The sequence below is a fragment of the Tursiops truncatus genome, chromosome 3 (assembly GCF_011762595.2).
Source record: "Tursiops truncatus isolate mTurTru1 chromosome 3, mTurTru1.mat.Y, whole genome shotgun sequence".
Lineage (NCBI taxonomy): Eukaryota > Metazoa > Chordata > Mammalia > Artiodactyla > Delphinidae > Tursiops > Tursiops truncatus.
This window is the reverse complement of record NC_047036.1, coordinates 162,973,938-162,987,201: the sequence shown is the minus strand read 5'-3', so window position 1 is coordinate 162,987,201 and position 13,264 is coordinate 162,973,938. Positions and strand designations below refer to the sequence as shown.

General features: G+C 58.0%; 1 protein-coding gene across 5 annotated transcripts in view; it reads right to left on the bottom strand.

Moving 5' to 3' along the window:
• PKN1 (protein kinase N1) overlaps positions 1-13,264 on the bottom strand; it is a 23,431-nt gene extending 10,167 nt beyond the window's left edge. The window contains exons 1-8 of one of the 5 annotated variants that reach the window (XM_073803205.1): positions 13,076-13,264; positions 12,698-12,734; positions 8,148-8,451; positions 6,428-6,579; positions 4,687-4,822; positions 1,478-1,623; positions 1,043-1,256; positions 34-228 (exon numbers count right to left, since the gene is read on the bottom strand). In XM_073803205.1, the coding sequence (XP_073659306.1) occupies positions 34-228; positions 1,043-1,256; positions 1,478-1,623; positions 4,687-4,822; positions 6,428-6,579; positions 8,148-8,451; positions 12,698-12,734; positions 13,076-13,086 (1,195 nt within the window). In that variant the 5' untranslated portion in view covers positions 13,087-13,264. Of the gene's footprint in view, positions 1-33; positions 229-1,042; positions 1,257-1,477; positions 1,624-4,686; positions 4,823-6,427; positions 6,580-6,857; positions 6,960-8,147; positions 8,452-9,523; positions 9,925-11,981; positions 12,318-12,697; positions 12,735-13,075 lie in introns of those variants that run through there. The other 4 variants (XM_033854195.2, XM_073803204.1, XM_033854194.2 and 1 more) reach the window with 4 other exon arrangements.

The following is a 13,264-nucleotide window of genomic DNA, read 5'->3' as shown; positions in this document are numbered from 1 at the left end:
TCTCATCCCTCCAGACCCTCAATGCCCACTCACTGGTGTTCTCGGATTCCGCTTTGAGACTGCTCCGGCCACTGAGGCTTCCACTTCGGCTGTAAAGGCCCCGGGCTGGGCGGCTCAGGAAGGGGGTGCGGCTCTCAGGGGTCCCAGGCACCCCCACTGAAGGTGAGGGGTTCCAAGGGATGGTCTCTGGAAGGTCTCTGCAGCCCACTACACGCACCTCCAGGGTCCCTGAGAGAGGAGCAGGCTCATGACGGGGGAGGGGGGGTCACATCTGGGGCAGGACGAGGGGAAGGGCCTGCAGGTAAAGTGGGCATGTGCAGAAGTGGCCAACATGCAAGTGGGAGGTGGTGAAGGACTGTCAGGGTGAGGCAGGGGGTCTGATGCAGGGATGGCTGTGTCCGGAAGTGAAAAACATGGGACAAGGGGAGGGGTGGGTCAATCTGGGGAGGGGGTCTGGATGCTGGGGTTTAGTGACAGAAGAGAGGTTCAGGGTGTAGGCTGAAGGTCCAGGCGGTGGTGAGCCAGGTAGGACTAGGAGTCCGGGCTTAGATTCGGCGGGCTGATCTGAGGTCTGACACTGGGGCTGGGGTCTATGGTAGGGCTAGTCTGGGGAGGTAGTGGCTGAGGGGTCTAAGGAGGGAGGGGCTGGCTAGCCTGGGCGTTGGGGGACAGAGGTTCAGGGCTGAGGGTTCTGAGAGCAAGGGACTGTGAGACTGGGCTGGGGGACTCTGGCTGGAGAAAAAAGGCAGGGCCATTTGGGGAGGGGTGGCGAAAGTGAGGATGGGGATGGGGACAAGAGTCCCTCAGAGGGCAAGGCGGGGTGGGAAGTCCAGGTGCATACGGCTGTCTGGCATGGGAAATGGGGCCCAGGTCCAGAGGGCTGGGGTGAATGGAGAAGGGAGGGAACAGTGGGATGGGAGTCCAGGGTTGGGGAGAGTGGAGATCCCGGTTGGGGGTCTCGGGGCTGGGGGACTCAGAGGGGTCAGGAGTCCAGAGCTGCGGGAGGTAGGGTCCGGATTGGGTGGGGGACGTCGGGACCCACCTGTGAGCGGCGCGGGCTTGCACAGGGTGCTATAATGCATGGCGGGGAAGGGCCCGGCCAGGCGGGCACTGAAGGCTGAGGACGAGGCCGCAGCAAGCTCCTCGCGCAGCAGCCGCCCCTTCGGGTGGTCAGCGGGCAGCTCCCCGAGCCGCCGCTCCAGCGCCTCCCGAAGCAACCCCAGCTTCTGGTTGGACTCGGTCAGCTTCTCCTGCGCCTGCGGTGGGAGGAGCCTGGCCGGGCTGGGGGCGGGATCCAGCACGCCCCTCCCCAAGTGCAGACCCAGGCCCCGCCCCCAGACTGGCTAAGTCCTACCTGGAGCTCCTCCCTGGAAGCCCAAGCCCTCAGCCATTTGGGTCCTACCCCTGGGCTCCCTGAAAATGAGGTCCCACCCATCGCTGAAGCCCCACCCCTCTGGGTCGACACCGCGTCCCTCACCTCGCTGACAGCCTTGCGGTCTGGGGCTTTGGCAGCGCTGAGCAGGCGCAGCACGTTCTTGGCGCCCTCCGCCACCGCGTGCTCGACTCGGAAGTGGTGCCGCAGCTCCTCGATGCGCAGCTCCATGGCCCCCAGGTCCGGACTCCCTGTGGGTGTAGGGCACGAGGCAGTGAGGCTAGCCTGGGCCCAGGTCCAACCAGCCCGGTCCCAGACACGCAGCCATCTGCAGGAACAAGCGCTGGCCACAGACGGCCGTCAATATGCATCACTTTCTCCCAAGGTGAGGGGTCATGGTGACACAGTCACACTGTCACCCACAGGCAGACGGCCACACTTCCACCCAGATGCTGTGCTGTCCCTCTTTTATCCAGACGCTCTCACACCCACATGGACAGTCCAAGGGATGTAGTTAAGCTGTCACCCGGGGACAGTCATATATACAGGCACACCATTAACAAAGTCTTAGGGACAGATACATTGCCAGGGTCCCACTCCATCCCCAGGGACTGTCGCAGGGATACCATGGCAACTGGATAGGATATAGTCACACAGACACAGGGACACTTAAAAAAAAAGAGTAACTTTCATTCATTGCTAATGGGAATACAAGTGGCTTTCCAATGGAGGCAGTTTGGCCATTTCTATCAGAATCACAAATGTATTTACCCTTTGATTCAGCAATCCCAGTTCAGGGACTTTATCCCATAAAAAACACCTCTGCAGGGACTTCCCTGGTGGCGCAGTGGTTGAGAGTCCGCCTGCCGATGCAGGGGACACGGGTTTGAGCCCTGGTCCAGGAAGATCCCACATGCCGCGGAGCAACTAAGCCCGTGCGCCACAACTACTGAGCCTGCACTCTAGAGCTCACGAGCCACAACTACTGAGCCCATGTGCCACAACTACTAAAGCCCGCACACCTAGGTGCTCCGCAAAAAGAGGAGCCACCGCAATGAGAAGCCCGAGCACCGCAATGGAGAGTAGCCCCCGCTCACCGCAACTAGAGAAAGCCCGTGCGCAGCAACGAAGACCCAATGCAGCCAAAAATAAATAAATAAATTTTTTTTTAAAAAACACCTCTACACGGTTATTCACAGCCTTCCTTCTAAGAGCAAAAGATTGGAAACAACCTCATTTCCTCCAGCAGGGGTCTGGATAAATGCATAGTGACCACCCACCCCATGAAATACAATGTAGTTGGGAGAACAGGAACAGTGTCACACAGACGTCGTCACACTGTCACTCACAGGGTGACAGTGGCATTATCACTTTGTCACCAGTGTAGGCACTGGAACACACACACACACACGCTGAGGAACACACACTCTCACAAAGATGCCATCACACTGCCACATACGGATATTGTCACAGTGATGAGGCTATTACATAGATATATGCCTTGTCAACCCCCAGCAAAGGGACACAGTCACAAGGACAGAGGGAAATGGTCACAGAACATAAATACCCTTATAGGACACAGTCACAGAGTGGCAAAACTCCCAGGGCTCTATCTCCAGCCCAGGGAGAATCAGAGGAACACAGTCACACTGCCACACGGATAAGGCATAGGGACAGGTAAAGAAATGCCACCATACTGTCACATAGGCAGGGCAGCATCACTGATACCCACAGACACAGAGGCCCAATGGCACAGGGACAGGCACAAGGATACACTGTCACCCAGGTGCAGGAAACTTGTCACTCAGAGAAACAAGGCCACGGTCACCCTTATCCAAGGCTGTAGATTCCAAGGATGGTCTCGCTGTCCTGCACAACGATCTAGACTCAGACGTGGGCACTCAGACAGTCACAGTCACCCACAGCTGTGTGGCACCCACCGGGACTGCTGTCACATGTGCCCAAACAGTCATCAAGGCTTTTACACTTATGGGGACAAAATCAGGCTGTCACCAAAAGTTACAATGTCACCCCAAAGCACAGGGACGTGATCATACCATCACACACTGTCACTGAGAAGCCCACGTAGGCATTCAGAGTACAGACGAACAACCACACAGTCACGCCAACACCTCCCCGCTACAAAGACACACACATTGTCACCCGAGTTCCAAGCCCTATTGCTATGGACTGCATGTTTGTGTCCCTGCAAAATTCGTACGTTGAAACCCAACCGCCAATATGATGGTATTAGTTGGTGGGGCCGCTGGGAGGTGATTAGGTCATAAGGGCGGAGCCCTCATGCATGGGATCACTGTCCTTATAAAAGGGACCCCAGAGAGCTCCCTTGCCCCTTCTACCAGTGAGGATGCAGTAAGAAAGCAGCTGTCTATGAATCTGGAAGAGGGCTCTCACCAGACGCTGGATCTGCCGGCGCCTTGATCTTGGACTTCCCAGCCCCCAGAACGGTGAGAAATAAATGTCTGTCGCTTACATGCCCCCACCCGCAGTCTGTGGTATTGCGGTACAGCAGCCCAAATGCACTAACACCCACCAAGAGCTGACGCTTACCTCTCGTGGTGACACAGAAACTACCATAGTTACAGGGCAGGATATTATTACGGAGGAGCTGCGGCACCATGATGTTATTATGTATTGTGTCCCCATGGTCAGCATCACTGACACACATCAGTAGCTGATACACTGACACACATCAGTAGCACAGATAATCTTCTCCGCACACAATACATCAAGACCCTGTGACAAATTCAGGCTAACAATGGGGTTGAGACACCCCCAGGCATTCATACACTGAGACACACAAAGGAACACACACACACCGTGGACACCCACAGTTCTACCCCACAGGGGCCAACGTGACCAGGCAACCACCCAGTCCAGGGGTCCGCACATTATTTCCGTAAAGAGCCAAAGGGTAAATATTTTTGGCCTTGTGGACCACACGGGCTCTGTTGCCACTCCTTGGCCCTGCTGTTGCAGTGCAAAAGCAGCCTTAAGTGATAGTAAATGAATGGGCATGGCTGGGTGCCAATAAAATTTTATTTGAAAAAAAAAAAAGGCGGCAGTCGCAGATTTGGTCCAAGAACCATAGTTTGCCAATACATGATCACGTGCAAATCTGAAATAGGACAAAATGGGAAACTGAGGCCTGGCAAGGGTCAGGAATGGGCTCCAGTCACGTGGTGAGTCACAGCACCCACCTCCCTGCCTCAGAGAGGGACCCCTCGTGGGGCTGGGAGCTGAACTCTCCAGGGTGGAATGCAGGTGAGGCTTGTTCAGGGCAAGGGACTCACCTTGGGCCTCGTCTGCGGCCGCCTGGCTCTCCAGCTGGCAGGCCTGCAGCGCCCGGCGGAGCTGCATGCGGATGATGTCAATCTTGGTCTTACTGTCCTGCAGCATCTGCTGGGCCGTCAGCAGCAGCTTCCGGTCCTGGAGGCAGAGATGGGCCGTGAGGGAAAGGCTGGGCAGATGAGGGTCTGACCACCAGTCCTGCTGTCCACATCGTGCAGGCCCTGGGTGGCCCTGTGACAGAGCATTCATGTGTGGGTGTGATAACACGTGCCTCCGTGTGTTCCTGGGTGCTGATGGGAGATGTCGCCCGTGGCATTCGAATCCTGGCTCTGCCGCCTAACAGCTGTGTGACTTTGGGCAAGCCGCTCGACTACTCTGGCCTGTTTGCTCATCTGCAGGAAGGGGAGTACTAACAGCGCCAACCAACACTGGGCTGAGGATTAAAGGAGCTAACCTGTGTGGAGGGCTCAGAGCCGTGCCTTGCACCAGCAGGCACTGTGTTTGTGTCAGCTGTCAGAATGGCGTACGTGTGTAAGTGTTCCCCGTGGTGGGTGTAGCCTTGACTGTAGCCACGTGGGTGAGTCCAAGGGTGACTGGATGTGAGACAGTTACAGTAAGTGGAGTCCTGATGTTTGTGTGTGCAGGTCAAGGCACAGCGATGACTGGGCATAGCCAAGGACCCCGTGTTGTGTACATGCACTGGACACTGGTTGTGGATTTTTCCATCTACCTGGTGCTGTGTTTCAAAACCAGGCACTGCTAACCTGTGGTCAAAGAAGTCTGTGTACTGACTGAAGGGGGCAGGAGGGAACCCTTTCTGGGTGACAGGAAGTGTTCTGTATTTCGATGTGGGTGATGTGTACCTAGATAAAAATTCATTGGTCTGTACACTTAAGTTTTCTGCACTTTACGTCCATTTGTTACACATCAATAAAAGGTAAAAAAAAAAAAAAAAATTCTGCATGGCTTGTGCCCTCCCACATAACATTCGCATTTGTGTGTGCACACAGGCATGGGTGCTCTCTGGGTCTCTAGCTGTAGGTCTGACTGCGCTGTGGGTGTATCTCTGGGTGTTGGTGCAAACCTGTGACTGTGTACTCAGTACTGGTACAACTGGGGGAGCGCCTGTGTGACAATTCTGGTCTCTGAGTGTGAATTTAATAATGTGTGTGTCTGTCTGTCTAGGCGGTGTGTTGGCCTGTGCTGTGTGTCCGGGCGTTATACGATGGTGTGTGTCTCTCTGTATCGAGAGGTTGCTCTGGTGGTCATCCTCCACGTGCTTATGAGCGTTGTTACTGATGTGACTCTAGACCTTATGACGGTGCATGTGTGTCTGTGAGTCTCTAGGTGTTGTTGTGACCATGGCTGTGTCTCTAGATGTTAGGACGATGATGTGTGTGCCCCGAGGTGTTGATCTGCGTGTACAAGTGTCAGAGAGAGACCACCAGCAGTGAGAGGCTGCGTGTTGCCCTGACCATCTCTGGAGGTAACTGAGTTTGGGGGGGACAGTCTCTGCCATGTGTCTGTCTGACATCACCCACAGTTACCCTGTTTCCCATATGCCCCCATGAGCTGCCCGCACCCCAGTCCTGCTGCAAAGCCACCCATCAGCCCCTCTGTCCCCAACCCAGAGGACCCCAGACTCCCAAGGGAGCAGATGTAGGTGCCACCCTGCCCCCCCCGACTGTATTCGCTTGCGGGTGTACATGCACACAGGGCGGGGTGCACTCGCGCTGCCCCCACCTTAGTGCTGCCGTTGCTGTACGTCTGGATCATGTTTTCCGCCCCCTGCTTCACCTTCAGCTCGATGGCCAGCTGCTTCTCCAGGCCGGCCACGCGACTCAGGTTGGTGGCTGAGCAGGCTGGGCCACCTTCACAGGGGGACTGGGGGGCATCTGGAGGGGGTAGATGGGGCAGAGTCACCACGGCCCTCACCTCCATCTGCCCAGGTGGTTCTGCCCCAGCTGAGAGGATCCACCCCCAGGGCCAGGGAGAGGAAGAGCTGGGGACCAGGGTCCAGAGGGCCCAACCACCCCAGCCCTCGTAGGGAAACCCCTGCAGGACTGGGGCAGGACCAGCATGAATGAGCACAGGCAAGTGTCCAGGTGTGCGCTGGGTCCTTGGTGCTGGTGTGACTGTATCTACCTTCATACGGAAGTCCCCAACTACTTACACAGCTGTGTGGGCATCCGTGGGTGTGGCGGTGGTTAGGCCTGTGACCCGCAGGGTGTTGGCATAACTGAGCGAGTGTGTGTCTCCCCAGGTGCTAGTGTAACTGTGAGATTCGAGGTGTTAGAAGGACTGTGTGAGATTCTGGGTGCTGGGGGTGACTCTAGGCATATGCTTCCGACTATTGGCACAACTGTGCTTTCTGATCTCCCGGCACTGGTGCAACTGTGTCCACGTGTCTGGGTGCTGGTACAGCCGGACATGCGTGTCTCTGGATGCTGGCATGGCTCTGTGAGTCTCTAGCGAGTGGCGTGACTGTCCAGGTCACTCTGGGTGCAGCTGTGACCGGATGAGGTTTTGGGGGTCGGCTGAACTGTATCTCTGAGTGTTGACATGACAATGTTGGTCTCTAGCTGTTGACACACCTCAGTGGTATATGGGTGTTGGGCTAAGTGGTGCTGAGTCTTCAGGCCTTGTCCGATTGTGTGTATAAGTCTCAGGCTGTGGACAGGTCGGTGGACGTCTGTAGGGGTTGGGCAGCTCTGTGTGTGTGTGAATCTCTGGGGGTTGGCGTGAGCATGTGCGAGTCTCTCGGTATTGTCTGTGTGTCGGTGTGACTGTGCGTGCATTTCTCTGGGTGCTGGGTGGCCGTGTGTGAATGTCTCTGGGTATTCATATGATAGTGCGTATGCCCTTAGGAGTAGTCTGGGTGCTGGGTGGCCGTGTGTGAATGTCTCTGGGTATTCATATGATAGTGCGTATGCCCTTAGGAGTTGTCTGGGTGCTGGGTGGCCGTGTGTGAATGTCTCTGGCTACTGACGTGACGTGTGTTACACCTTTGTCTTGGTTGCAAGGTGAGAAAGTTCTGCACATCCCTTGCACGATAATGTGAACCTACTCAACACCACTGAACTGTACACTTAAAAATGACGCATTTTGTTATGTTTTTTGATCCCAATTGAAAATTTTTTTAATCAATAAAAATTAAAGATATTTTAGAAAGAGTCTTGGGGGTTGTCCGGGTGCTGGTATGACTCTGTGAGCCTAGATATTCGTGTGACCCCGTGTAAGCCCTTTGGTGTTGTCCAGGTGTGGGTGTGACTGTGTGTACCTTTCTCTGGGTGTTGCTTTTGGCCTTTGGTCTGCCTGTATTTTGAGGCTCGGTGCTGTTGTGACCCAGTGTGTCTCCCTGGAGGTCAGAGGCGATGGGCTGGCCTCGCTCTAGGACACAGCGGGTGAGCCCTGGGCAGTGGAACCCCCTGCTGTCCCGCATCCCCGGGGAAGCCTGCCTTACCGTGCACGCCAGCCGCGGGGTCGGGCAGCACCACATGGGCGTGCAGCTCCTGCAGCTGCTGGTGCAGCAGGTCGAGTCTGCGCGAGGAGCCGCGCAGCACCAGCTCCACGGGGCCGAGGTTGCGGCCCAGGTCGGTGGTGGCCCGCCGCAGGTTCTCGGCGCCCTCCTTCAGCTTCAGCTCCTTGCGGATCTCCCGCCGCAGCCGCTCCCGTTCCAGCTCCAGCTGCTGCTGCACCCCGGGGGCTGCCAGGTCGGCGCCCGCCAGGCCCAGCTGCTCCAGCAGGGACCAGCTGCGCGGCTCGCTCTGCGGAGGACGGAGCAGGGTCAGGGGGGCCAGGAGGACTCTGGGGTGCAGAGTGCTCAGCCGTGCTCAGCCGACCTGGCCTGGTCCCCTCCCAGACTGTAACTCCTGACACAGGGCTGCTCTATGTCCTCTGATCGGCACCCCCCCGCCCCGCCACCAAAAGTGGGAGGTGAGGCAAGGCCCTGTCCCTGCTTTCAGACATCCCCAAACCGCAAAGTCCCGAGGGCAGGGGCTTCTTCCTTCCCTGTCCCCTCAGACTAGGGGACCACAAATACAGTTCAATCTCCCTTCATCTGTCCTCAGGCAGTGGGATTCTTCAGGTCAGATCCCATCACCCCACCACTGTGCCCCCCAAGCTAGGGGGTCCCCAAGGACGGGCCCTATCTCCCTTCCATTGTCCTCCCAAATTAGGGGGTCCCAAGAACAGGCCTTGTCTCCCTTCTGTCGCCCCCCAAATGACAAGATCCTGAGGGCAGACCCCTTTCTCTCCTCTGCTGCCCCCCTAACCTAGGAGGTCCCAAGGGTAGGCCCCATCTCCACTCCCCTGTCCCCCAAATTATGAGGTCCTGAGGGCGGGTTTCATCTTCCCTCTGCTGCTCCCCAAACAAGGAAGTATCAAGGGCAGGCCTCTGATGCCCCACCAAACCACAAGGTTGGGGTCCCAGGCCCCTTCTCCTCACTGCTGTGCCCTCAACCTAGGACAGGAGGTACTGAGGGCAGGCCTCACCTTCCCTCTGCTATAATCCCAAACGAGGAGGACACGGGGCGAGGCCTCATCTGTCCCCTGCTGTACCCCCAAACTAGATCCCGGGGACAGGCCCCATCTCCCCTCCTTTCATCCTCTACAACCGGCACCCTGAAGAGCAGAGGCCTCTCCCTTTCCTCCTCTATCTCCCCAGCCTGGAAGCCCAAAGGGCCCCAAACAGTTTCATCTCTCAAACAGAAAACTCCAAGTCTAACACCTCATCTCCTCCCTTCAGTCCAAAACCGAGAGGTACCGAGGGCAGAGCCTCTGGCCTGTGCCACTTGGGGTCCTCTTCTGCTGGCCCCCCACAAGGACCCCAGCCCGCACCTCCAGCTCCCGGTCCAAAGGGGGATTGGCCTCCGCCATCCTGGGTCCCGGCTGAGGGCCCCGCCCTCTTCCTGAACCTCAGCCTTGCCAGGGCCTCTCGCCTGCTACTTCCTCTTTCCTGCTAGCTCCCAGCAACCCCTGCAAAAGGCCAGCTCTGGGCCTCTGGGGCATCTAGAGGGCCTTCCTCTCAGGCCCCACTCCAGGCCTGAGCCGGCTTCTCTGGAGGCACCCCAGGGATGGCCCCTGCTCCCTGTCCCAAGAGGATGCCCAAGGCGTACACAGCGTGCACACGTTCACAAGCCCACTAGTGTGGACGCGAAGAGCAGCCTCCCCCATGTATACAGGCTCCAGGGGTGGCTTGGGTGTGCACACGCTCTCATACACCTATAGGCATGTGCACGCATCGCAGGCTAGCAAGTGTGTGCACACCCCCTGCGTCTACCCCTGTGCGCACTTATATGCAAACACCCATGAGTGCTTATATGGGTGGCCCAGCCCCCTTCCTGCAGATGCAGCCTGTCCCAGCTTCCGGATTCTTCTCAGCTCGCTCTCTCGCTGCTGCTGACCACAGCTTAGAGGCCTAAGGGGCCTGGCCAGCCCAGCGGCACCTCCTTGAGGCCCACATTGTGAGGAGGCAGAGCTGGAGGGTTGCGGTGAGAGTGTCTCTATGAAAGCTCAAGTATGGTAGCAGTTACTGCAAGCTGCTCCCAGGTCAACTAATGCAACCCCAGGAGGTGCTATAATCACCCCATTTTCTTTCTTTTTTTTTTTGGCCATGCCGCATGGCATGCCGGATCTTAATTCCCTGACTAGGGATCAAACCCATGCCCCCCCTGCAGTGGAAGCACAGAGTCTTAACCACTGGACTGCCAGGGAAGTCCCTATTATCACCCTATTTTCAAGATGAGGAAACGGAGGCCTGGAGCGGTGATGTAACTTGCCCAAAGTCCTACAGCCAGCAGAAGGCAGAGCTAGGATTTCAAACGGGAATGCCCAGAATCTGAGCTAGGTGTCAGCGTGGCATGAAGAGCCCCACAGACATTATCTGCCGCCGCCATGAGAACCCATTTCAGAGATGAAGAAAGTCATGGTTGGCTCCCGACCAACCTCAAGGGCAGCTGCCCCCAGGGATTTACTTCAGGCCAAAAGCGTCACTCCCATGATCCTCCTGACCCCTCACATTTATCCTGAGCAACTGCTATAATTCTCCCCCACTTTACAGGTGAGGAAACTGAGGCTCAGAGAGGTGGCAGCAGCAGTTCTCCATGGGGGAGGGGATCGCCTCCACGACCACCCCACTTCTGGGGGGCATTTGGCAATATCCAGAGACATTTTTGGTTGGTTGTCACAACTGGGGGTGCTACTGGCATCTACTGGGTCGAGTCCATGGGTGCCGCTCAACATTCTACAGTACACAGGACAGCCTCCATCTCAAAGAATGATTCAGCCCCAAATGTCAATAGTGCTGAGGCTTAGAAACCCTGGATTAAAGGACACAGATGCACACGCTGAGCTGCTGACCGTGACCCAGGAAGGATTTCACAGCAGCCCCACCTGCAAGGTGCTGGCCTGGTCTACGTCTTTCCCCACCATGAAAACCCTCCAGCTACATTTTTTTGACGGCAGAACCAAGGCTCAGAGAGGGAAAGGCACGGGGCCTAGGACACACTGTTAGGAAGTGACAGCTCTGGAATTTAAACCCAGGCTCACCTAATACCACCTGCTACCAACCAGGCCCCACCTGCCACCCAGCCCCACCCTATCCCCAGCAGGCAGAGCAGGGGTACAGCCAGGAGCAGGGCCAGGTCAAATGAGGGAAGTCCAGGCAGGCTCCCTCAGCCCCACCTCCTCCAGCAGCTGAGGCCTGAGAATATGCAGAGCAGGGAGGGAGGGAGGCCCGCCCTCCTGGGTTCTCCTCTCTTGGGTGACTCACTCCTACCTAGGGCAGGGGTCACCTGAGGGCCAGCACGATGAACCCATGAATCAGGAGCCTGGCCTGGCCTTGGAGAATCCCTGCTCCCCCAACTCCCACCATGAAGCAGGAGACCCCAGGTCCAGAGGGTCCATCCTCCAGAATTCCCCTCTTCCCAGAGTGGCCAGGGACCTAGACCCCATGTCCGGAGATTTCAATGCTTTGGGCGTTTCCGGAATCTGGACAGGACATCCGTTTGCTGGACACAGAACGGACAGGCACACACTGGGACAGACAGAGGGACAGTTTAGCAGACCCAAGCAGCCACGAGAAAGGAATGACCAGGACAGGGGAAGAGAGCAGGAAGGAGATGGGAAAGGGGACCAGGGCACAGGTCCAGCCTCGTTCCAGGAATCACAGCCTCCGTCCAGGTCATGTTTGCTACACGCCAAGCGCATGCATGCGCCAGGGGATTCCTACACAGCCCTCCCAGGGCTGAGGTGTAGAGGCAGAGACCCCAGCCCTCCCCAGCCCCCAAGGTCTGACCTTGTGTGATCGGCAACACCAGATACGCCCAGCTCCTCGGCAAGGCTGGCAGGCCATCAGCAGGACTGGGATGGGGGATGGGGTCATGGGACAGACACAAAGGGGATGTGGGGGCAGGTGCAGAAGGAGACGAGAACCCAGTTACACAGTAACCACAGGACGACGGAGGGATGATGAGGTGCTAATGGGGGCACCAGAGGTACAGGACATGTCTCAGATTTGGGTCACTGAACGAAAGAAGTGTTAGAAGTCACCCTGGCCCTGCTAGCCACAAATAGGGAAGGTGGGTCCAGGGCTGTGATGTCCACAAGGTGGCACAGGAAGAACCTGGCTGGGCGGCAGGTTGGTGTCAGTCAGCTGTGCCTCTGCGTGTGTGTGTGTGTGTGTGTGTGTGTGTGTGTGTGTGTATGTATGTTGTGGGGTGACCCAGCCCATGCCCAGGTGGGATTCCAGGTATAAGAGAATCCCCAGTCTGTTGACATGGACACTCCCCACCTGGGATAAGGTTCCACCTGGCAGCCGAGTGGCCGTGTGGGTCCCCCATCCCCCGACCTAATGAGGTGACTCTGGCACTTCCGGCAACAGGTGACAATCTGGGTGGCGTCGGGACCATCGTAAAGCTCAGTCTGGAGGTGGGGGCGGCTGGAGCTTTGTTGTGCGGGGGAGAGGAACGGGCCGGGCGGCCTCCTCCCTTCCCGGGGCACCGCGCCAGGCACCTGCTCAGGTGGAGCTGCACCTGCCCGGAACCGAACGCTGGGAGGGAGAACGAGTGGCAGGGTCGACAGGCACCGGGATGCACAGCCAGCCACAGACACCTGAATTCTAGCCTCCGCCGCGCCCCCTCTAATTCTTGGGGAAGGGCGGAGCTTGGGGGTGCTTCAGGACCTCCCCGCTCCCCCCTTGTGCGTACCTCCACCAGCCGAGAAGGGGACTGTGCTGGCTCCACGGTGCCGGCCCAGGGAGGGGGCGCCCAGTGCTCGGGGGAGGGGGGGACCCGCCCTGGCCGCCCCGATCCCGGGGGCTCCGGCAGCGCGCGGGCGGGGGTCCCCGGCGCCCGCTGGCCGCCAGGGGGCTGAGGACGCAGGTGCGCCTACCTGCAAAGCATCGCTGGCCATGTCCACGCGCCGTCCGCCAGGGGTCCCCGGGCGGAGAGAGGGGCGGTGAGAGGAGCGTGCGTACGCCCCACGCGGGGCGGGGAGGGGGCGGGCGCGGCGCGACCCCCCCGCCCCGGGCGCACGGCCCTCTCCGGCCTGCTCGGCTCTAGCCCCGCCTGGCCTGGCCGC